At 37.7% G+C, this 26,560-nt stretch overlaps 1 protein-coding gene across 1 annotated transcript in view; it reads left to right on the forward strand.

The window, feature by feature from the left end:
* LOC145986587 (ATP-dependent chromatin remodeler Mi-2-like) overlaps nt 1-19,091 on the forward strand; it is a 127,472-nt gene extending 108,381 nt beyond the window's left edge. The window contains exons 33-37 of the mRNA XM_083120765.1: nt 3,596-3,761; nt 5,273-5,440; nt 8,332-8,515; nt 13,663-13,803; nt 18,493-19,091. Of these exons, the coding sequence (XP_082976891.1) occupies nt 3,596-3,761; nt 5,273-5,440; nt 8,332-8,515; nt 13,663-13,796 (652 nt within the window). The 3' untranslated portion in view covers nt 13,797-13,803; nt 18,493-19,091. The remainder of the gene's footprint in view (nt 1-3,595; nt 3,762-5,272; nt 5,441-8,331; nt 8,516-13,662; nt 13,804-18,492) is intronic.
* Nucleotides 19,092-26,560: the final 7,469 nt, after the last annotated feature.

A 26,560-nucleotide genomic window follows, 5' to 3' on the forward strand; every position in this document is an offset into this window, starting at 1 on the left:
CTATCTCTTAATATTTAAAGTGTTTTAGTACGAAAGGACCAAATTCTTATATTATATATAATATGTATTGATTAATAATTATTACTATTATGGCAGAGAAGTGCATTGAATTTAGAATTCAAAAATGAAGATAACTTTCTTTTTTTAGTAGATGATATTAGACTTACTTATTGAAATTACTTCTTTTATTATTTTGGTTGTATGTATTTTAATTAGAGTTGCTTTTTTTACTTTATTTGAGCGTAGGGTTTTAGGTTATATCCAAATTCGTAGGGGGCCTAATCGGGTTGGAATTTGTGGTGTTTTTCACCCTTTTGCTGATGCAGTTTAATTTCATATTCATTTCAATTTTTAACCTGAAACTAACCAATTTAATTGTCATTTTTTGCATTTTTTATGTCATTTTTTCCCATTTTTTTAGGACATTCTGTAGGTCATATACAGTCAACTCTCGATTCTACGACCCCGGGTATAACGACCCTCTCGAAGTAACGACCCTTTTCCCGGGAACCGTGAAAAATTTAGAAAAAAATGAGAAAAAATTGGAAAAATTTGGAAAAAAAAAGTTGAAAATTGAAGGAAATCACCCGAAAAATGCATTGTTTTTTCCTCCACTCATTCCCTTTACGAGCGCTCTACCGCTCACAATTAGGTCTGAACTAAAAATAGACACCACCACACCATGCTTGAGTGATATCCAATAGCACTTGACCTCTGCCCTCCCCTCCCTCGAGCGCACCAATGTTACCCCGCACCCGACAGCCGCTACCCAACGTGCCAGGCTTGTTTTGCCAGGCTTGCTCTTGGATACACGAGAAAAGAAGATCGAATGTGCTTGGATGTTATTTTAAATCAACTTGACTTGTTTCCTTGTCCTAAGAACTGCTTAAAACTCGCGGAGGAAGGGGGGGAGCAGCCTGAAATGACTGCTGGACTTGCAGACTTTGCCAATGTGTATGGCAGGTCAAGCTCTTTCATCGATAAATACACCACCTTGAGAGATAAGAAAGATCGCAGGAATGTTCAAAAATACAGATGCGTGGCGCCTGGAAGTCTGGCCCATCTGTCCAGCTCTGACCTAGAGTTCAGCAGGTTCCCGTGAGTGAGCAACTCTCGGCCTTGTAGACGACAACTTCCGGTAACAGCTTTCATTCAAAAAGTGTTCTTTGTTCCCTGCAACACTTCATAAAAAAAAGAAAGTTTTAGAGATAATCAAAACCATATTGCTGAACTAAAGATCGTCAAGCCGCTTAATGCGTTGTCATTCATTTTTCCACAAAAGTTTACTTCGATCTTACGTGCATCATAACTCCCGTTTCCCACTTCATACGTTTTTCTAATTGTGTCGATGTCGTAAAATCTGCCAAAAAGTGTTCCGTTGGCTGACTGACTTCTCCCTCTTTTCCTGTCATCAAACGTAGGGGGGGGGGGGGGGGGGGTGCGATGCAGATTGTTTCAGCCCCGATTTTGTTGCTGATGCGGGTTGATTACAGGCGAGGGTGGAAAAAGACCCACCCCTCTTCCTTTCCTTTGACGTCTAAAATGGGGCAACCAGTTCTGGATATATTCTTGAAACAAACAAAAACCATAGAACAAGTAATAAAAAAAAGTGACCGAACTCCCTTTCCCCAGCTTATTCTCCGCCACTGGTGTGCACGGCAATGTTGATAATTGCAGAACTGTTTTTTTCTTTTTTAATGCTGTTGTCTGCATAGGAAATATTGCCCCTATTATTGTCTGTTGCATGGTAAAACGTAAAGCAAGGGTCATTTCTTTCTTCTTTACACTGTTGTTAAAAGTTCCGTCTTCGACAGTTGCGTTCTCTTTAAAATGCTGGGATTTTTCTCTTCCGCCACCTGTTGCTCGAACTTCCAGCCGGTCTCCTTGTTTTTACGATGCATCTGGCGCCAGTGTTTTGTCTAGCGTCTGCAAAGCTCTTGCTTGCCGATAACAGCGATGACTCATTCAGCGTGAAGGAAAAAGTTATTGTTTTGAATCTCGCAAAGCTGTTTTGATTTGACGATAACAAAATTCGATCTCCAGAAAGGAAAACAAGAGTTAAAATAACTTCATGTTCTGCGCCTTCTGATAAGCAAATCTGTAAATTTAATTTGCATCCGCTTTTTTTCAGAACCATTCATATGGAGGAAAAAAAAAAGAGTTCAATGTAGGAATGGTCACTGAGACCGATTAAAAAGACATTATGCAAGGGGAAAATGTTTGGAGGGGGGTGTTTGACATCGATAATACTCCTAAATCCAACATTCAATCATCCATTAACCTGAGAGCAAATAACAATCTACCATTTTGATATGTGAAAATGCGCAGTTTCATAAAGCTTGTTTTCAGTTCATTTTATGCTGATGGGCTAATCGGGACTAAATATACAGTTTAAAGTGAAATTCAATTCCAAACCCGAATGATTATTGATTATCGACTGCCACGCTGTTTAATGACGTGTCCTAGAATACGCATTGGGTGAAAACAGATCGCAAGTTGCGCGTTTCCTTTATCACGCTGGATTACAATGCAAGTCAAGGAAGGAGTTTCGACTGCTCCCTTGAATGGGGAAAGAGGGTGAATGAAGTTGGTTGAAGCAAAGAAAAGTGACTTTTTTTATGATGTATTTTACACAGCCGAACCAGAAGGAAAATTACAGCCCTGCCTTTATTTTTTTTTTTTGTCTGGTACCTAGAGAGGTTGTGTTGTTTCTCCCGAGAGATCTAATCTTACCAGTTAATCTTGTAACAGACAATGCTCCAGTGAACCTGTATAAAATCCAACATTCATTCTGCCCGATTATCTCCCGACTTTTGCTGGCATCAGTCTGACTGGTGTCAAGATTCTTCGAGTTTCGCTTGCAATAAGCGAGAGATTGTTTTCCTTTCCATTGGTCTCAGTGCAAATGGGTTTCTCATGAACTAGAATTGTAAGAATTTCCTGGAAAAGCAACGTCTGTGCACAATTGAAACAAAGTAACATTATTTTAAATTCTCGTTTGTGAAAACTTTTTCGTGTTCTATTTTCCTTCTCACAACACGCATCCTGTGCATAACAGGTTGTATAACTACCAGGATAAATGGTGTTACCATCTCCTAGGCATCTTTCTGTCCGTTTCAGCTCCCTTTAAGCTGAAAATTGGTGCAAATTCCAATAACAACCCCTTCGAAATAACGACCCTTTTCCCGGGAACTGTGAAAGGTCGTTGAATCGAGAGTTGACTGTACCTATATTTTTTAGGTCATCAACTTCCGCTCTCTAATCATGACTTAAGCACTGTTGATTGTGAAAAATATTTTAATAAGAGTATCAATTTCAGTGATACTCTATAACTACCATATTTACGCATGTATAACCTGCACCTTGGTTTTAATAAGGAAAAGTGGCCAAAAATAACATCTCACATTTAACATATAGCTCAATTTAGGTTCAAGAAATGGTTTTCTAAGTTGTTGGTCATAAAACTATTGATATGTGGTCCCGTTGTGCATGTACAATGTATCTAACACTCATGGTCAGCCTTTTTCGTGTGTATGACATCCTGTTGTTTATTATGATCAGTACTTTGTATGTCAGAGGGTATATTTTGTTGCAGGCATGACTACTGGCTGTTGGCAGGTATTGTGACCCATGGCTATGCTAGGTGGCAGGACATCCAGAATGATACGAGATTCTCAGTCATCAATGAACCTTTCAAGATGGATGTCGGGAAAGGAAATTTCCTAGAAATAAAAAATAAGTTCTTGGCAAGGAGGTTTAAGGTAGGTTTTCATCTCAGTGCAAGACATTTGTGTTACAGGTTTTAAGGCAGTTGAAAGAAAGAAAAGGTCATACATTATCAATCTTTGCATGAACTGTTTTTGTTATTCAGTCTAATTTTTATATGTGAAGTAAAAGAAAATTTATATTATTGCACACTGTAGAATAAATGAAAGGAAACATGCTTCACAAAGTATCTAAAGATATCTGTTTGGCGGTTACACAGAGATAGATAATTCATTCTCATGAGTTCACGTTTCATTTTTCTGTGCACTTTTTGTTCACGATCAATTTCGCCACCTGTCTCGTGGCTTCGTCAGCATGTACTCATTAGAATGAATTATGCTTCACAAAGTTAGTCAAAATTGTATTAAAACATCCCTTTTGTCAGTTTCCATATTGACAAGGGCTGATGGTATATCCCAATGTCAGTGATATACATGTGTATGTATGTGAAAGTTATTTGTTCAAATTTATGGAATTTATTTTATGGGTGGGTGGCTCCTTCCATTTGGAGCTCATAGTTTCTGGTCTCCACACTAAACAAAAATTTATGTCCATAAGTGATATTTGTAGGGCTGAGCCAATGCTGATTCATTGGAATTGGCCGATACTAGTGACATTGGTTGGAATTTATTTATCATTGATACCAGCCAATACTTTTGTGGCATTTTGGGTTTGCATGCATGCCATGCTGTGCAGTACTTTTGCGGAGTCTAATTATCCTAGAAATTATGCAAAATTCGAAGTTTGTTTTTATTTTTCATAAGTTTTGTGAGAAAAGTGGGTTTTGTGATTACACATGTAATTTAATATTTTGATGTGATTCTTGAATATTTTAAAGCAAAACTTTTGGGAAATTGATGCACAATAGGGATAGGCCAGTATGAAAATTTGGCTATCATACCTTAACTCGTCACAAAGTTTTCACTCTAAAATATTTTTATACCGAATTCAGATTGCTGTGAAACTTTTTTTTTTTAAAAAAAGAATCGTAAATGGTTAGGTCCTACTTTTTGTGTAACAATGGGAAATTCTTTTCTACAAATAAAGAAGTTACATTTTAAATTCATTGTGTGGACAAACTATATTTCAGTTTGATGTTCTGGTTAGCTAAGTATACTGACCTCACACATGCTCATCATGGACACTAATTGCCCTAATGATCTGGTCTGGAAAAGCCAGCAAATTTTGTTTTTATGGAAAATTTTACACACCCTGCATTGTCTGGGTTAGCCCTAGGGTATCATATCATGGAATTCATATTTCATTATGTTTCGTGTGGCATAGCTCTGTGTTGTATATAAACACGAGACAAAATTGTGTGTGATTTAATAGAATTTAGACAAGAGACAAAATTATGTGATTTCGTAGATTTTATTTTCTCTGCTTGAATTGAGATAAAAAAATAGATAGCAAAAGTTCAGGTAATCAGTAATCAGCTAAGTTGCTTTGTAAGAATACTATCCACTGTCAAGTGTTAATCATGAGTGACATTTTTATTGTATTGCAGCTTTTGGAGCAAGCCCTTGTGATAGAGGAACAGCTGCAGAGAGCTGCTTATTTGAACTTAACCCAGGATCCTAACCACTCATCTCGCACTGGGGAAGATGACTCCCAACAGCCATCAGCAAAGGAAAATATCACAGGCAACAAACCTTCAAGTGCTGTGCTACGGAAGGTAAAGATAATTGTTTTTTGCATTGCAGTGATATTAGTACATATTATGGTGTCTTTGTTGGTTGAAACTGTGCTTATATTGTCTTGGTTCTCTGTTATTGAATGTTTGTGAGTTTTCTTTAAGTGACATGAGCCCAAAATAAGTATTAGGAATTGGCGGATATGAAAAATAAATGACTAAAAATTTAATGATACTGACATTCTACCGATCCAATAAGAACTTGCAAATTTTCTATGAAGAACATACATTTTTCATTAACTTCTTTACACTGAAGTGCCAAAAGTCATGGGATACCTACCTAATAATGAGTGGGACCCCTTCGAGCACGGCAAAGTGCAGCAATTCGACGTGGCAAGGATGCAACAAGTTGCTGGTAGTCTGCTGGAGGGTTGTGCAGCCATGCAGTCTCGATTGCCGTCCACAATTTGATCATTGTTGCAGGTGGAGGATCCTGGGCACGATCCTGGACATCCCACATGTGCTTGGTAGGGTTCATGTCCGGCGATCTAGGAGGCCAATTCATGCGTTGGAAGATGCCAGAATGGTCCTCAAACCAGTCGCTCACCATTGCGGCCTGGTGAGATGGTGCATTGTCATCCTGGAAAATCCCGTTGTTGGCAAGGTACATTAAGTTCAGGAAGGGTTGGAGATGGTCACCAAGCAGCTGAACATAGTGATGAGCGTTCATTGTCTGGTTCACAAGGACCAGAGGACCCAAACCATGCCAAGTAGACATGCCCCACACCATGATAGAGCCACCACCAGCTTGCACAGTGCCTTGTTGACAACTTGGGTCCATGGCTTCATGGGGTCTGCACCACACCCGGACCCTACCATCCACGTGTACCAATTGGAAATGTGACTCATCTGACCACGCAACATGTTGCCAGACCTCTAAGGCCCAATGCACATGTTCCAGAGCAAATGTGCATCGCCGTCGCTGATGGGCAGCGGTTAGTAGCGGCACACATGTTGGTCTTCAGCTGCGATGCCCCATGGAGACCAAATTGTGTTGCAGTGACCTCTGAGACACGTTCCTGGGACATCCTGCATTGCTTCCTGCTGTCAGATCATGCACTGTTGCTTGTCTGTTTGCACGGATGAGTCTGTCCAGATGTCGCGGTCATTCGTCACTTGTGGGTGGCCACTGCGTTGTCCCTGATGGGTCGTAATGCCTCCAATGCAGTACTCATGGTCCACCCTTGACACTCTGGAGCGAGAAAAGTTCAGAGTCCGGACCCGTTGCCATCACCATGTTACACGACATTTCACTGCACTCACAGAAGTCTACCTGACAACAATGCAACAGTTAGTTTGACTGGTTAGCTGCGATGTTACAGCACCATCAACTAGTTCCCTCCCGCTATCCCATGACTTTCGGCACTTCAGTGTATTTGCTGCATGTAACCATGTAACTTCAATAGATTTTTGCTTTAGGAAAAAGTAACTAATTATTCTGACATTTACTTTGCCAAACTAGGCATATAAATATAAGGGTAACCGCCAGATTTTCACCCGACACTTCCAAATGCCAAGAAGTGATGTGGAATAGACCTGGAAGGTCAAACATAGTCCCAATCAACATTGGTTATCTATGTCCAGTGTTCTGGAAGACCCTGGCTCCCAATGTAGAACTCTGAGAAACATGATCCAAAGAAGTACTCAAGTGTGGTGTGAACCTCGACTAGGCTGTCCAGTGAATGTAACAGATAGTAAGATCGTAATTGGATGGTACAATGTCTGTGAAATAAGGTGGATGCATCAGTACCAGTATTTCCCAAGCAAAGTGGAGATGTCACAGATGACTTTAGCCACTTGTGTCCTAGTGTGTATCTGCTAAGTAGAGGACACCCTTACAAGTCACATTTTTCAGTTCTTTTGATGCCATATCATGCTGAAGGCATGACTCTGACCCAAGTTCCCGGGCACCATAGCCCGATAGTCTAATCGCTTCATAAAAAGGGCTTGAGTATGAAAGAAGCTGGAAAGAGCTTCCTTCAAGCAAATGACCCCTGTGATTTTGAGCGGATGTAAAAATCCGTTGATACCAATTCTTTCGGACTCGCAGGGAAAATAAGCAAACACAGCTTTACTCGGAAAACTCAGTTACCGAGAGACGTGGTCTTTCAACGGCCGAAAGTTCGAATTTCATATAAATAGCTCGGAAGAACATTTCTCACCCCAGTTGTTATTAAAAATCTATCGCGAGAACAGTTCTTGTCATCCCCAGTTGTGGGTTGAGTATGATTGTTACGTAAAGTGTTACCACTGGGAGCAGGCGCTAGCGAAGTTTTATTTCAGGACCATGTCGTCACTCGTCATATCAGGATGTAAAGATTCTACAAGATCTTCAAGCTACAGAAAACCAGAGGTAAAACGAACATTTCTTTATCCCCATTCTTATATTATCTTAACCCTGCCAGACCAGTCAACCATCGAAGTGTTTAACTCTAAAGTTTGAGTGTTGTTATTATTTCATAGGGCCAAGTCCCCCTTTACTTGGTTACGTGTTACCGTTATTTCTCTACGTGTACCTCTCCCTGCTAATACCTCTAGTCCAAGGCTCTCACATAGCCTGAGGTTTGATCCCCTAAATCTCGTTAGAGAGATTAGACGATGCTATGAATGGTTTCAGTTGTTTTTGGAATGAGTTCATGTGATGCTAACCAATGATGATGGTGCCATGTAGTATTGTGATCCCACTTCTCTTCATATGTCAGCACTGCCCAGAAAGGGATCCTTCTCCAGATATAACAGGAAGCACAGGTCGCTTTCTGAGCTGTATGATTTGTTGTAAACATTTTATTTTATCTGCATGGTGTTTATGACAGGTACATCTTTTATTCTGTTTTATGAATGTGAATATAATAATGTGTTTGTATGCCTTGCAGGTGCTGACCCAGCTAGAGGAATTACTTGCAGACATGAAGTCCGACGTAAGCAGATTGCCTGCAACACTTGCACGGATACCACCTGTGGCACAACGTCTACAGATGTCAGAGCGCTCAATATTGTCTCGACTTGCAGCAACCACATCAGGTAGTTCGTCTGCCACTCCAGCTTCATCTCCCGCAAGTAAGTCATTCTCATTTGTGCAAATAGAGAATGATTTGTTAACATTTCAAATTGATATGGTCTATGTCATCAAGCCTTGCATTAAAAAAATATCCCCTTGCCTACGGAAGTCTACCATTTACATCGTGAAAGAACTGGAAGACTAAAGAGGGATATGAAGTAGACACGCATTTTCCAGTTACCCTGTGAAGATTTTTATTAACAAAAGAAGGGTACATTATAGGTGTCCAAGACAGTTTGCAGAACTCAAATCTATCACGGTCTTCTTCACTGGGGTGTTACTTGTGAATATGCAAGATCCGAACAGTTTATTATTGTCGAACACATTTTCTTGATAAATGCCGTATAAATGCTGTATGCTTCATCTGTGTTAGTTCTGAGGCATCCAGAATGTGACTTATCATTGTTTGGTGCTTTGGATGCTATGCATGGAAGTATTGAAGCAGCATCAACATGTTAAAAGGTCATGGTTTATAATAAGTTATTGTGTGCAATATGGTTGATGAGTATTAACACGTTCACTGCTGATCTAAATTTGAATACTCACCCCAGGTGCTGAATTTTTTGTTTTCCACATTATGTACTTTTATGGTTCCTTGTAGTTACTAGACAACATAAAACACTTTTTTTTTGTTATGGAAGTCATCATAAACAAATATGGCGGTGGATGCCTTTCGGCGCCATTAGCGCACAGCATCAAATTTCCTTGCTCTGTGCTGAAGACACCGAAAGGCGCCCACTGATACTTTTGCTTTTATCTACATTCACAACATTCAATTCTGAGGGAGTTGTTAAAAATTATTATTTATTATGTTATACAATGTTATACAAATAATTGCTTTCATTTTTAGAGATAAAAATTTTACATATTTATTACTTGTACATACAGCAAACAAAATATTGGTACATCAAAACTTCCACGTATTCTTTACGTGACATACAGTCATTATTTTCAAATCATTACTTTACTTGTTTGTGATAATTATAAAAACATGGATGCAAACACAGTCCAGGAGTACCAGGACAGATTACACAGTTGTAAATAGTGTCGGTTCTCTTTCCATTTTTCTTGCATTCCCGACATTTCTTCCGCAGTGTTCTTCCCTTTGGTCCTTGCTGACACTTTGTTGGTAGATGATCTGATTTTCTTGAAGGAGTTGGAAGAACTACCGGTCTGGCTGATTTGAAGGACAGCAAGTGTCTAATTATAACCAATCTGAAATCATATAGGTTCATTGTTTTGTTTACAGTGTATTTGTTGTGGAGGTGGAAAGCATTTAGAACCATAAGCTGTACATAGTGAACAAACAGTTTTTTATACCACCTTATTGCCTTGCGATCACTTGGGTAGTAAGCCATCATTTGGTCCTGTCTGTCTACTCCCAACATGTATCAATTGTACTGTACAATCGGAAGTGGTTTCATGTGTTGTTCATTTCTTTTATTTATGATCTCAACTAATTCATTTGGAAATTCTGTAGATATATAAAGCACTTCTCTTTTATCGTGCCACTTGCCGATCATGATGCCTCCATCAGAGTATTTCCCTGTGCTTTCCCCCTTTTTGAGTTTCCCACTTGTGACTGTCTGTGGGTTGTTTGTTAGCCCTAAGGGTACCTGTGGAATAAGTTTTTTTCTCCAGGAGAACCTGGTATAGTTCATGACTGTTGTAGAAGTTGTCCATTGTATAATTTTCCCTCCATGAGATGCAGGACTACTTTACTGGAGTGGCCCTTTCCACCTAGTTCATCATATGCACCACTGTATACAAAAGTCTTTAGTACAAGGCCATCAGGTTCTGTCAGTACATATATTTTAATACCATATTTATGTCTTTTACCTTTTATGTACTGCCTAAAGAAAAGCCTACCACGCCACAGAAGCATTGCTTCATCTAAGCTGAGTTCCTTTCCTGGATAGTATACCGAGTGCATCTTATTGTTAAAATGGTCTAACACTGATCTTATTTTGTATAAACGATCATCAGGTTCAGGCTCATCAGAACGAGGATTTCTGCAGAAATGTATACAGCGCAGTATGATCAAAAATCTGTCTCTGCTCATAAATTGAGGAAAACAACTCAAGAATAAGGTATCAACTTTCCAATAGTCCTGTAAACAAGGCATAGTGACTGTCCCAGTATGTACAAGAAGACCATAAAAATAATTTTAGTTCTACCACAGTCAAGTCCCTCCACATTGAAATATGTGAATTAACCTTCATACCTTCTGAAAGAAATATCTCTTCAGCATATTTGTTTGTATATCTGACAATTTCCTCAAGAAACAAATCATCAAGCAATAATTGGAAATAATCACATGGGCTATTGTTACCAGGCAGAGGAACTAGAAGCACATTACCTTTAGTAAAATGAATTAGCCTTAGACATGAAGGATCATCAGTCCAAATGGTCGTGTCTGCTTCGTTTGAATAGGCATCACTAGCACCTTCTGTTGCAGATTCACTTTCTGATGAGCCATGCTCACTATCAACACACAAAACACCATCATTTTCAGTCATTTCACTTTCATCACTAGAATGTTCAAATAAATCACTCGAACCTACAGATATATTATCCAGTTCACTAATCGTCATGCTCTCGATATCAATATTTTTAGCCCTTGATGAAGTAAGAGGCCGATTCATTTCTCCACATCTTTCACGATTCATTTTCTGCAGTACTCCGCAACGAATGCAACAATGAACTAAATCTGAACTTCATCTACCGCCACATTCAGTACGACAATGGCTGCAGTAAAACTGGCGGGCTGATCTCCCGCCAAAATCAACTCTGCACGAAGCGAACGCGAAGCACCAATCGGCATCCAACGCATATCGGGAGAAATCACCCAGACGCCGATCGGCGCTTTCAGCAGTGAACGTGTTAAATCACTTCAAGATTCCAATCAGATCCGTTATTATGAAGACAACAATAAATCCAGCATGGCTTCATGTGTTCACACGTGATAATCATCAACTGATTTATTCAGTCAGAACCTTTGCAAGCATTGTGCAGCTACTGCTTTCCCATGCAATGTGGAATCTCATTGGGGACGTTGACTAAAATCATTTGCACTGTGATGTGGAAGTCTCTATCCTTTGTAGTTCATCACTGGTTAAATTGTATCAAGTGACTCATTCCCCATTTTAAAATTTTGAATGCAAGAAGCGGATTGTCCAATTTACCCACCCAAGGTATAGAATTTCTTTATTGTGCCCAATTTTTCTTGGCATAACCTACTTCAATTTTACAAGGTGTTTAGCAATTTTTGACTCGTTCTGGAAATAGTATTGATTGGGGAGAAATTAGAACCAAAGAAATGGAACTACATATAAATGTTTCCAAGTGCATAACAGACTTTCATGGACTGACAAAATTTTATCCAATACTGATGAAGTGCCAATATAAAATAATATTTGGCATATCACATTACCCCTTTCTATTTCTAATTAAAATTAACCCACATTCCTAGTTCTCCCAAACTGGTTTCAGCTTTTCATCTGAGAAATTCATGTGCGTTCACTTCTGTCATCAACTTACCTGCCACCTTGACCCTGACCTGTACATTTGGAAAATGCCTCTGAGTTTTGTGAATGAGGTTCAATTTCTCGGCCTCATTTTCGATAAGAAACTAACCTGGCAACCTCACCTTCACCAGTTAAATTTCTCATGTCTCAGAGTTCTCAACTTTCTATGCATTTTAGCTCAGATGTCTTGGAGTGCTGATAGGTCGGTACTGCTCCTCTGGTACCGTTTACTTATGAGGTCTAAGCTTGATTATGGATGAATTGTATATTTGTCTGCCTGCCCTTCTCGCCTTTGCATCCTAGACACTGTCAATCCTGCTGGTATTTGTGTATGTTCCAGTGCTTTCCATACCAGTCCCATCACCAGTTTGTATGTAGAGACATCTGAGCCGTCTATACTGAATTAAATCCTTCATCTTCGCTTGATGCCCTCACATCTGTCATATGACACTGTCTCCAACAAAAGAAGGCTGGCTCTGTACTGGCTACATCTTCGTGCTACTAGACCATTTGGTCTTCATGCAGATGAGATCCTGTCAACACTTGGTGTTGATAGTGATCTGCCTGGCGTCCCTCTACTCATACCGCCTCTCCCAACTTCAGAGTTTCCTGCACCTTCGATTGGCTTGTTTTTAACTGCCCTCCAAAAGGCAGAAACACCAATGGTCGAATACCAACAGAGATTTTTAAAGCTTTGATCTCAGTACCCCAATTTTAATGTCTTTTGCATTTAATGGCATTCCTTGTCCCTTTCCTCTCGTCGAGAAGAAGTTCTTCTCACTCGACTGCATTTTGGACACAGTCGTCTAACACGTAGTCACATGCTGCAAGGGCTGAACCATCCCATATGTCATGTTTGTAACATCATTTTAAGTATTCGGCATATTCTTGTTGAATGTACCAAATATGCTTTCTGCAGGCAGACTTTTAATCTTCCTAGCAGTTTGTCATCCCTTTTTGGGAGATAACGACAGAGTTTTATCAAATGTTTTTAACTGTTTGCGAAGAGACGAACTCTTCCACTGTCTGTGAGAGAGCTTTTAGTTGATTCTTACTTTTTAATGTGTCGTGTTTGTCTTGTGCAGGTTTTTTTACAACCTTACACTGTTTTTTCCCAAAAAGCTTTTGACACCCCTTGTTTTAAATTTTTAAGTAAGAATTTAGTTTTTGACAGAAAAAGAAAATTGAGATTAAAGGTGTGCTGTACATTTTCCTACCATATTTTAACATGAAATGATGCATACTGAAGTGCAAAATAAACTCTTAAACTTCCATATTACGAGAAACTTTAGGCATGGTAAGGTATTAATTTGTACATGCAATGTACGAGGAGAAGTTGGTAAATAGGTCACATACTAATGTGGGATAGCTGAAAATAGTATTGAGTAGTTTTTAAAGGTGTAACTAGGTGGCATCTCAATCTAGCTTGATGATATTCAGTTAGCAGTTTGTAGAAAGCAGACGCACGCATGGGTATCTCAGCTTAAAAATGGTGACTGTTCTCCAGTAGTGTACGTTAGAAGAGCAGTGTAGGGTTGTGCATTTTTTGTGGGCCAAAGGATATTCATAAAGAAATGTTTCCTGTTTACAGTGAGATAAATTGCTTTCTTTTTCCCTAGGTATAATGAACAACCCATTCCCTGCAGCATTTAAGGAAGGACAACTACCTGGGTCATTTGCTGGGACCAACTTTGCAAATTTTAGGCCTCAGTACTCTGTTCCAGGCCAGCCACAGGTTCCTGACATGAAATGAAGTCAAGGTGAGTGTTCTTTAATTTTATTTTCTCTTCCAGGAGATATGATTGCTTTACCTGTCAGTTTTCCTCCATATAGGACCACCTTACTGTGGCAAGAACAGCTGTCATTCTAATCTCTATATCATCCCTCAGATCATTGTAGTTTTTTACTCAGCTAAGGTCCTTAGGTCTTCATGTTTTTGTGTAGTTTTTACATTTTAAACCTGTTGTCCAAGGGATGACCTTGTTCAAAGCCAACCTTTCCATGTTGTACACCTAGGAACTGCACGCATGAAGCCCTGATGCCTGGACCCACAACCAACACAATCATCTGTGTCTTTGTGCTGAGTGCAATTTCCTAGGCTCAGCTTTTATAAATTTCATAGTGAATTTTAGAAGTAGATATCTCAATTTTTCTTGATGTGGATATGAACTTTTATCTATGAGGTAGTGATATTATTTCTTGGATATGTTTTTTTAATAAAGATGTCAGTTTTTATTAATGGATCAGCCAATACCAGTGAAATTAGTATCAGAAAGCATCTGTTCAAATTTAATCACTGATACTGGCTGACACGTATCAGTCCAGGTGTTTTGAAAGGTCCATGACACTTTTGCAGTATCTAAATATTCTGCAAAATTTTTGGGTGGCCCTCGTGATTTATATATAAATAAACAATATAATAATAATCAATAAACTAACTAACTCTAGCCTTCTTAAACCCGAAGGTTCATGGCTGCAGCAACACAGGCCTTCCATCTGTCCCTATCTTGAGCAAAATCTATATACTCTTTCCCATCCCTACCGATTTCCTTTAGGTCCATCTCAACGTTGTCCCTCCATCTTCGTCTTGGCCTTCCTACAGGTCTCTTACCATCTGGTTTCCCAACCTCCCATTCGTGCCACATGGCCTGCCCACCTAAGTCTTCTTGATTTAATTATTCTAATAATATCTGGACATGAATACAAATTATGTAGTTCTAAATTATGTAACCTTCTCCACTCACCTGTCTCCTCATCCCTTTTAGGTCCAAATATTTTCCTAAGGATCTTATTTTCAAATACTCTCAATTTATGTTCCTCTTTCAATGTAAGGGACCAAGTTTCACACCCATATAATACTACAGGCAAAATTACTGTTTTGTATATTTTAACTTTTAGTTTCTTAGATATTAAACGAGAAGACAAAAGTTTATGAAGAGAGAAGTAACATGCATTTCCTGAATTAAACCTACTTTTTATTTCCTCTTTAATATAATTTTCATTTGTTAATATTACTCCTAAGTATTTGAATTTGGAAACTGGTTCAAACGAGTTGTTATCAATAATTAGATTTTGATTATTACCTAATACTTGGTTTCGGCCTGTAAACATATATTTAGTTTTCTCTTTGTTAACTTCCAAACCTATCTCTTTAGCAGTTTTGAAAAATATTTTAGCATTATTCTTAATTGTATTCACATCATCCCCCAGTAAGTCTACATCATCTGCATTTTCTAACAACTGAGTCACACCATTTAATTTTAGTCCTCCTTTAGTTTCTCTTACCTTCCTTACAGCATATTCTAAGGCAAAATTAAAGAGCAATGGAGGTAATGCATCTTCTTGTTTTAACCCATCATGAATTGTAAATTTGTCAGACATATTATTACCCACACGAATTTTACTTTCTGTTTCACTGGTGCATATTTTTATCATACTAACAAGCTTCTTAGGTACTCCAAACTCTACTAATATATTATATAATGTATCTCTTTTGACCGAATCATATGCTTTTTTTAAATCAATGAATAGCTGATGGACATTTTGATTATATTCCCACTTTTTTTCAAGTGTCTGTCTGATGTGAAAAATTTGATCTGTAGTTGATCTGTTACGTTTAAATCCACATTGATAATCACCTATAATTTCATTAGCATATGGGGTTAGTCTTGTTAAAATAATGTTAGACAATATTTTGTATGTTGTTGAGAGTAGAGAAATTCCACGGTAATTATTGCAGTTCATTTTATCACCTTTTTTAAACACAGGAACAATTATGGATTCTTTCCATTGTTGAGGGATTTCTTCTTTATTCCATAGTAAACAAATTAATTTATGAATTTGACATATTAATGAATTTCCACCATATTTAATTAACTCAGCTGGTATTAAATCAATGCCAGGTGCTTTGTTATTCTTTAGCCTTTTAATAGCATCTTTAACTTCAGTCAAGTTAGGTTCTGGAACTAAAGGTTCTGCTGTGTGGACTTCATTTACTTCTGATTTATCTCCTACATGGACATTTAAAAGATCATTAAAGTAGTTCTTCCATCTATTTAGAATATCGCTTGGGTCAGTTAGAAAGTCACCGTCTTTATATTTTTTCAAGTTTACTTTAGGTTGCCACCCCTTTCTAAATTCATTTACACCTTTATATAAATCTCTGATATTTTTATTTTTGCTGTTTGTTTCAATTTCGTTAATTTTGCTTTTCAAGTAATATCTTTTTTTACTTCTAAACGTGCGGTTAACTTCTCGCTTTATCCTTTTGATGCCCAAGCCCTTTTTCAATAGTAAGCCTCGGTTGCCCAAGCCGATTTTGAGCAAAATGCAGAGTTTCAATTAAATGAGAGGTTATTCTATTATAATTGCTTAGATTTGTATCATCCGAGTTATTTAACCACCTAAGTCTAGCCTGATTTCTTATTTCTATTAGATTATGACATTCATTATCAAACCATGGCTTACTTTTTCTTGGTTTATGGTATCCTATACTTTCTTTAGCTGCTGATTCTATTGCATTACGTATGTGCTCCCAATTCTTATTTACGTCTGTTTCATTTATATTTTCATCATCATTTAAATCCTGCAAAACATCAAATCTATTTGACAGTTTAATTTGGTAATCTTTCTTAATTCTTTCATCAGCAAACTTTCCTGTATCAAATTTTATAACTTTTAGATTTTGTTGCTTATGATTTATCACTGAGAGTCTTTCTCTTAATTTAGCAATTACTAAATAATGGTCACTGGCACAGTCAGCACCTCTATGTGTACGAACGTCAATTATACTAGTATGCCTTCTCTTATCAATGAGAATATGATCTATCTAATTATGAGTTTTACCATCTGGAGAAGACCAGGCATATTTATGGATATCTTTATGTTTAAAAGTGGTACTTTTCACAATTAAATTCTTTGAGGTTGCAAAAGTAATCAATCTTATACCATTATCATTACTTAATTCATGAAGACTTTCTTTACCAATCTTGGGTTTAAATGTGTCTTCTTTGCCAATCTGTGCATTACAGTCACCTAACAGAATTTTCATATCATACTGAGAAAATTTATCAAAGATCTGTTCTAACTCTGCATAAAAATCATATTTAGTATTATCATCTTTATCTTCCATTGGTGCATGTATGTTTATTAAAATAATTTTACACCACCTACCCTGTAAAACTGCATATGATATCCTATCATTAATAAATTCTACTGTTTTAAGAGCCGAGATAATTCTATTATTTATGAAAAAGCCTGTTCCAAAATTATGATTTTTCAGTACCACCATAGAAAAAAGTATAATTTTTAGTTTTACAATTCCCTTCTCCTCGCCACCTAACTTCCTGGACAGCTACTACATCTAATTTATACTTCACTATCTCATTAACTGTACACTGAAATGCCCCAGGCCGGTAAAGGCTCAGAACATTCCAGGTGCCTAATTTAATATCCTTATTCCTAACGTAGATCTTATCCTTAGTCCCAAAGTAGTCCCCACCCGGAGATCCGAATGGGGGACTATTTTACCTCCGGAATATTTTACCTTGGGAACATCCATGGCCTTATATTTCTGTTTCTTGACATGTCTTTTTACAGTGCAGAGTTGTCAGCTCTACGCCTAACCCCCAATATGAATGGAGGAACTGAAACTATAGCAATTTTATTTTTTAACAATATGATCACTGACACCGTCACTCCAGCAAATTCTTCTGTTAATATGGTCATTGACATTCCTAGCGCAACTAAATTCTTCTCTTAATTATGTAAATTGACATTGCCATTAGAGTAAATTCTTGCTTAAATATGCTCCTGGGCATTGCCACAATAGGAAATACCTCCGCTACTAAGCTGACAGTATCACTACAGCAAATTCTTCCTTTATGAGCTCATTGACATTGCCACTTGTGACCGATTACTTTGGGTCATGTAAAATAACGCACACGTAGGACGAAAGGGTGATTACGAGGAACAGGAATAGTGCGTAGGAAGAGTGTTGGATTTCAGTGAGCGTGTTTTGCATAGTGTCGCAATAGAAGCTGTAGCTAGGCGGGTAAGAGCTTGAATGCTATTGGTTAACATTACATGGTGTGATTATGCTAAGTCCAATCACAGCTTTAGAGTTGCAATGGATAATCAATAATAATAGGAAATACAAGAGGGTGAACCAGTTTAATTTTTATGCATTTGGCAAGGAAGTTTTTGTGCCGGTAGAGAGAGTGCACCAAAAGCTCTACTAGATTCTGAGTTAACATGCTCTGCCCAAGTGGTTGAGTGAGAAGGGCAGATGCACATTGTTTACTTTGACCTTAGGGAGGCTAGATTTATCTATTTTGCTCAGAATTCAATGGATTTCATTTCTGAAGGCAAGTTTGTGTTTATCCCAACACAAAACAACACAGGCCATGTTTAGATACCTGGAAGATCTGCATTATTCTCTCTCATTTCAGTTACTACTTGAAGTAAATACAGTGACTTTGAAGAGTATAGAAGATGTGCAGAAGATACTTCTTGGGACGACTGTATGACATAGAAGAAAAATGATCTCGTCCCTAGATGCATGTAGTTCCTGTGTAACATTATTTTGCTCTGCAGGGGCTGGAAACTTTGAGTTACATCTAAGATGGAAAAACCCAAGTTGAAGAAAGTACCATGAACTTTGGAAATATTTTATAAGTTGTCTCTGTACTTCATCTCCTGTCATGTACCTTCTGTACTACAGTGTTGTTTTTCTTTTGGCTGTAGTTGGTCATATAAGATGTAATAGTTTTATTTAATCATGTAAGACAGTTTATTTAATTAAAAAAATAAAGTATTAAAATTTCATGCTCGTGAAACAAATATGTGGTGTTCTTTTATGTAATCACGTGTCTTTTCTCATCATTCCTGGTGTATTAGAATTGTTTTTATTATATCATTAGCAGTCACGTGAATGGTTTCGTCATTTGGATAAAAATGTATGGAACAGTGTATTTTGTACAACTATTACAGTGCAGTAAGATTATTTGTATTTCATTGTCATCTCAAATAAAAATAATAGTAGTAGTAATTGCGTTGTTAACTTACTTACCAACAAAACTAAATACATGTTCTCTATTTTGCTCACTCTCAAAAAGTTTTAAGTAAAAGTGAAAGTAAAAAATTGTGTTAGGTGAATGTTGGAAAAAGCCCCACAATAATGTTAACAATTCTTGTAGATACAAATACTGATAATAGAATGTTGTAGAATTGAAATATCATAATGCAGGTGTGCCATTTCTGTACTAGAGTGTTAATTGAAAATACAGTTTGTCCGTACAGTTTTGATTCAAAATTAGTGAAAAATGTGATTCCCTTAATGTGTTCAGGGTTGCTACGCATCTGGAAAACCGGGAAATGTCAGGGAATTTGGCTTGTTGGGGAAAAATCAGGGAATTTTGCAGTTCGTCTGGAATTCATATGCATTTTGGAGTCTCCAAGAGAAAAAGTTGCCAAATGAACAAGCAGTTGACTTCCATTTCTGGATTCTGTTCTTGTGATTCCACTCCCAAAAAATATTCAGTTTCCTTTCATTCTTATGATTCTCAGTCTTGTGCAAAATTATGGTTCCTTCGAATTTCTGTAATAAATTTTCACTTTTATAAAACTAGATATTAGAAAGAATATCAATGCAAAACTTGCAGTCCAGATATCTGATTGGTAACTAAAGTACATTGACAATATGATCATAATTATCAGAAAGGTTGGTGAAGATGAAGTTATAGTCTATTATTTTATAGATCTTTGTCTTGGCATTTCCTATAGAATTCCTATATGCAACAAAAATTCCTCCAGATGCTGGGTACTTATAAATGTAAGCAAAAAAGCAGCATTTTCTACGACACTATAAATCTGCCAGAAAATGAAAAATTGTGTATGGTTTATGAACTTTTTGTGTTTTTATATTGTAGAGATCATTTATGGTGAAATAATGTACCTGTGTTACCCTGAAGGCTAGATGCACGTGATTGTAGCACCCAATACATTTGATGCCGATTGTAATTTTACATTTTACTCTTTGAATTTTCACGTGTTCTTGTGTGTGTAGAATGAAATTTACTAGAAAGAAGTTGTGAAAGTGAATATTCATAATAATTATCCAATTATATATTAATTTGAAAAACACAAGGTTCAAAAGCAAAAATCATGATGATAAACATGTCGTGAAAAGTTTCATTTTTGGACTGGAAAACCTGGAAAAGTCAGGGAATTTCATAATCAAAAACTCGTAGCTAGCCTGTGTGTTGGACACACACACTCCAAGAATGTAACAACCAGTATCACTTATTAATTCAAACTACTTTCTGGCACCAATACAGCTGTATGTATGAATTTATTACTCCATATAAACCATATACATTGGTATTTGGAGGGTTCAGTACAGTTCATATAAAAAATATAATTACAAAGTTTCTATAATTTACAATCTAGATATTCACTAACGATATAATATTTGTTATTAACTAATGTTTTTTTTTTTTTTTTTTTTTAAATTTGTTTTTGAAACTTGTCACACTTGCTGCTTTTATATAATTTGGTAAAGGGTTGAATGTCATCTGTTCGGGTCCTTCTTGAACTAACGTTAGTCTGGTGAAGTGTGGCTTTAGAAGCTGTTTATTTCGGGTGTTATATGTATGTTCTATTGAACTTGTAGCATAATATTTTTTCTCGCATATAATGACATTTCATATATATACAGTGAAGGGAGGGTTTTCTTTTCTCGATCCCGCACATCCCTACTAAATTCTAGCGCCATCATCGAGAAATGGCTGAACTGCATAGTACAATTCAGAATGTCGGCCCGAGGAAGAGGGGCTTGGGGGGCGCGACCCCCGAATTTCAATTTAAAAAAAAGTCTGGAGTTTGCCCCCTCTTCTCCCGTTATTTTGGGAGAAGGCGTGAACTTTAGTATTCTCTTCATAGAATGGACGTTTCCAAAGAGAATGAAACATGTTTCATGTTTTTGGGTGCCATACAAGTTGAATAATAAGCCAAAATGTGAAACTCTGTTTTTTTACGAAAAATAGGTAATTTGCATTTTTGGAGGAAAATTTGTTATAACTCGGGCACTATAGGAGCAATCTACTTCGGATAAGTTTTGTTTTGCATCTACAACATCATAGCATGCAACTGTGTACAATATTGAACGCTGGACCGAGGAAGGGGGCTTGGGGGCACGACCCCCGAATTTCAATGATAAAAACAATCTGGAGTTTGCCCCTTCTTCCCCCGCTATTTTGGGGAGAGCGCAAACTTTAGTGTTCTTTTCATAGAATGGACATATCTCAAGAGAACGTAACATGTTTCATGTTCTTGGGTGCCATACAAATTGAATAATAAGCCAAAATGTGATTTTTTTTACGAAAAATAGGTAATTTGCATTTTTGGAGGTAAATTGTTATAACTCTGGCACTATGGGAGCAATCTACTTCGGATAAGGTTTGTTTTTCAGATAGAACATTAGCGCATGCAATATGTACAATTCAGAATGCCGGACCGAGGAAGAGGGGCTTGGGGGGAGCGACCCCCGAATTTCAATGAAAAAAAACAAAAATCTGGAGTTTTCCCCCTCTTCTCCCGCTATTTGGGGAGAAGGCGTAAACCTTAGTATTCTCTTCAAAGAATGGAGGTTTCCAAAGAGAATGAAACATGTTTCATGTTTTTGGGTGCCATACAAGTTGAATAATAAGCCAAAATGTGAAACTCTGTTTTTTACGAAAAATTGGTAATTTGCATATTGCTCAAAAAATTGTTATAACTCGGGCACTATGGGAGAAATCTACTTCGGATAAGTATTATTTTGCAGCTAAAACACCAGAGTATGCAACCATGTAGAATTAAGAACGCCGAACCGAGGAAGGGGGATTTGGGGGCATGGCCCCCGAATTTCAATGAAAAAAACATAAAAATCTGGAGTTTGGCCCCTCTTCTCCCGCTATTTAGGAAGAAGGTGCGAACTTTAGTGTTCTTTTCAAGGAATGGACATTGTTCAAGAGAACGTAACATGTTTCATGATCTTGGGTGCCATACAAGTTGAATAATAAGCCAAAATGTTATTTATTTTTTATTTATTTTTTGCGAAAAATAGGTATTTTGCATTTTTGGAGGAAAATTGTTATAACTCTGGCACTATGCACTATGGGAGCAATCTACTTCGGATAAGTTTTGTTTTGCAGCTAAAACATCATAGCATGCAACCGTGTATAATTCAGAACGCCGAACCGAGAAAGGAGGGTTTGGGGGCGTGACAACCGAATTTCAATGAAAAAAAAACATAAAAATCTGGAGTTTGCCCCCTTTTATCCCGCTATTTTGGGGAGAAGGTGCAAACCTTAGTATTCTCTTCAAAGAATGGACGTTTCAAAAGAGATTGAAACATGTTTCATGTTCCTGGGTGCCATACAAGTTGAATAATGAACCCAATGTGAAACTCTGTTCGGAAATGTGGCATGGATATGTTGCGGAGAGGGGGGGGGGAGGAGGAGGAGGAGGTTGGTCATCAATATGAATTTCCCAGGCTTGCTCCAGACCTGTGTCAGAGTTCCACCCAAATATAAGAGTATGAAGGTCCAAAAAGTACATTCATTTTGTAATCAGCACCATGATACCATACGGTATCATCGGGCGAGTACGACCTTACGGGGAGCAAAGGTTAAGCCTCTAAATATTACGTTAAAAATGCATTGAATTATCATTTTTTTTTCTTGTCCATATGGGAATAGAAAGGGGACTTGTCAACAGATGGAGGGGATAAGAGCAGGTGGCACCGTCCAATAGTTGTCGGACGTCCTAGTAAGGCATTTTGTTGGGCAAACTGAAGGAACATGGAAACAAATAGGTTCCATTGATACATACGATTTTTGTCAAATATCGCCACCCGACAAAGTATCTCACTACAACATGCGACAGAAATTGCATGGACTTTAACATCCAACAAAAATCGAATGCATAAACAAGAAGAACTTTAGACTGCAAATATGCTGCTGGAATTTTATTACTCTTCTGGCTCATTTCACCTTATTTAATGTAGCAGTGCTTAGAAGGTTTTCTTTCATCATCCTGACGTATTACTTGTTTCGCACAAGTTAACATACGTTTACAATGACATTGCACTATTCTTAGATATCAAGAAGAATCCAACCAAATGGGATATAGAATACTATCACGAAAAAGTGAAACTTAAATCTGCATTGGTGAACGTTATAAAAATTGGCAAGTGCATGCTCCCAACTTCAAATTTACTGCAACACCATGGACGTCCGCAGGATTTTTTTCAGGGAGGGGCAAGGAAGGTATTTTTTTCCAGGGGGGGGAAACAAGGCACATTTTCTCCAAAAATAGTGTTGTTCCCTAAAAAAACATTGCTTAAATTTGAATTTATGGTTCATAACACACATTATTGTGGCTAAAATGAAATTACATGTGTGAAATACATAATTTTTGGTTGACTTTCATTTTCCGGGGGGGGGGGGGGGCAAGGCTCCCCCTTGCCCCCCCTTCAGGACGCCCATGTGCAACACTAATATTGCAATGAAATCAACGTCACTCTCTGTCCTGTCTGTTTAAACTCATGAGAGATGGTCATTAATCTCTCGCTGATTAAGGTTAATGTCCAATATTATGAAATAAAATACTAATAATAAATACGTACATATTTTAATATATTTACTTGAATCATTCAATCATAAAAGCAAATCACTTTCTTCAAGAATTGACTTTTCTCTGCCAGCCCTGCTAAATTTTCACTTTCCATCTACTGATTTATACGAGGGATAGCCAGAAAGTAATTTCCAATTAGTAGGGACATTGATTTTTCGCAAACGCGAAAACCGTGAAAAATGGTAATTGCTGCGAAGTTATGTTTAGGAATGTGCAGTGATGTCTGGAAACATTTTTCGCCCGTTCGAAATATCGAAATAATGCGAATTTGGCATAAAATGCAAATTGTTGGTGTTTTAATCTATTTTTTTTAAAGAAATGTCCTAAAACAAGGAAAAATTCCATGAAATCCAACATTCTTGTCTTCTAGGCTATGTTTGTGTACATAGAACATGCAAGTTTTCCAACATTTTACTCAAGAGTAAACTATAGAGTTATACGTACATGGAATAATTCCGACAGCCACATTAAATCATGTATTTCCCACGAATTTTTCAACTTCTATCAAAACTATTGGCATCACAGAGCAAAGTGGCAGGGTTCTAACAGGAGATCGAGTGCGTATCTACCGTCACACGGGAGCCACATCTTCGTATTTGTTGCACGAGATATGTTTTGAATTACCAAGCTAAGTGTGCACCATCGGCATTTGTCGAGCGAGTAATAATGGAGCTCAGTCGTTAGGGCGTCTGACTACTATGCGAGAGACCCGGGGTTGATCCCCTGCGGTGGAGAACCGGGATGGTTTCCACCTATTCAAACTGCTCCTGCACCCACCCAGCATCATATGAAGCTGGTACCTTGAGGAAACTTTGAGGGATAAAGGTAGCCAGGAGCGTGGTGGTGATCACATCACCCCTACCTTCAGCCGTGATCAAGAAAGTGTGGGGCCCTAACTCCATACCCCTACTATACACCTTCATGGAAAAGTGCACGGGAGCACTTTACTTTTACTTCCTCAAAAATCTGTTCCAACATATCAAACTGTCACGAAAATACGTAGATCATGTGACCTACAACTTAAAATAATAGTTTAAAAGCACAATTGAGTATTATGTTTCGGTATATTTGGCAGATAAATGTTCTAAATCAAAAACGCGAATTTTGGGAAATGTAACACTAACAAGTCAAAAAAAGATAATGCCAATTTTTGGTGCCATGATATATCTGTATCTGTCACGTGAGATTGATTGATTTTAATTTTTTGGGTGCGTCGCCACTTATGGTCATTATGCACCCTTCAGTATATCAGGAGAAAATTCCATTATCTATAATCCTTACCTTAAAATTAAAAAAGGGGTATGGAGAGTAACTTTCCCAAACTCTCACAAAGAGGCGTAAGCCATGTGACTTACAATTTGAAACAGTAGTTTAAAAACACCATGAAGGTATAATTTCAGATATTTGCCAGAAAATGTGAATTTTGGTAAAAATAACACAGAATAGTAAAAAATAAGAAAATACACCAATTTTTTAAAAAATAACAAAATATCAAGGTCCCTACCGATTAGGCATAAATAAAACAAGAATATCAGTTGTAATTTATTGCATTAGTAACAGTGAGTCCTAACCTAATTTTCGGCATAATCACCACCGTTGTTCTGGCATTTGTCGTAGCATGGCACTAAATTTTGTATGCCCATGTTATATGTGTCTGACAGCAAAGACTGGAACTATCTCTACTGCAGTGTAGCTGTCAAATCCTTGCCCTGCCAGAATCTTCGGTTAAACAAAGAGATAGAAGTCGGTACATGCAAGGTCAGGGCTGTACAGGGAGTGTTCCAAGATCACTCACCCGAAGTGATGCAAAGTACCCATGTGTATGGGGTATGTGCACATTCGACATTCGATTGGCCTTCCGTGAATTGTCTGCACCATCATCTGACCTTACTATCACTCACGATGTCCGGTCTGCACACCTCACACGATTGCTGGTGGCTCTGTGCCAAATTCTGAGCGTGCAATGTAGGCTACATCGCAGTCGGTGGGAGACTGTATGAGAGCTGCAATCTTTAACCTAGAACTGTCCTAAAACGGCTGCATTGCAACTGTACTAGATTACAGAAACATGCCACTTCTTCCTGCCTGCATGTGTGTGTGTTGCTCTCCGACCACTAGTGCTGCATATAGGCACCATTGCAGCTTTTTTCAGGATGCCCCTTGTATATGAACTTTCAGAAGCTTTTGTTATTAGTGTGTTCCTGTTTTAATGTGTGGTTAGCTAAATCAGGTACCTGTACAATGCAATTCTATAAATTCCTTGCATTCAATTTCTAATTCCTACATACCCTTTTCGTCAGCATTAATGGTATAACTGCATGTTGTCAGTTTCACAGTACTTCACTTGGATATACTGTACTGAAGCAGAAATCCCATTGATAATGTAAGGAAATATGACACTGCATTTTGTTCGATTCAATTGTTTCACTTATATGCAAGAGTTAAGTTGTTTGCTTTACAGAGAAGAGAGAAGTAGCTTTATGCTTTGAAAAATGAGTCTGCACTCATGGTTCTTGCAAGCAGAGGGTTCCAAACCTCAGTGGAAATATCAACATATAATACCGAGAATGTATGAGGAGATGGATAAATTACAAATTGTATTTCTTAATCAATCACTCTTCGCTTATCTCATTTAGTCGTAACTTTAAAAATAATCAAGTATTTTATTTTAAACTTACTGCATATGACAAAATTCCGTAATCCTTCCCTAGCTTGTGAATTGTAATAATTTTCCAAATTCACTATTTTGCAGTTTGAATTCAAATCGTAGAGAATAGAGAAATTAAGTCAATTTCATAGAAGGTAATATTGGTACTTAACAAAACCATACGTAGATCTTTG

The sequence above is a fragment of the Lepisma saccharinum genome, chromosome 4, assembly GCF_977018435.1.
Source record: "Lepisma saccharinum chromosome 4, izLepSacc3.1, whole genome shotgun sequence".
Lineage (NCBI taxonomy): Eukaryota > Metazoa > Arthropoda > Insecta > Zygentoma > Lepismatidae > Lepisma > Lepisma saccharinum.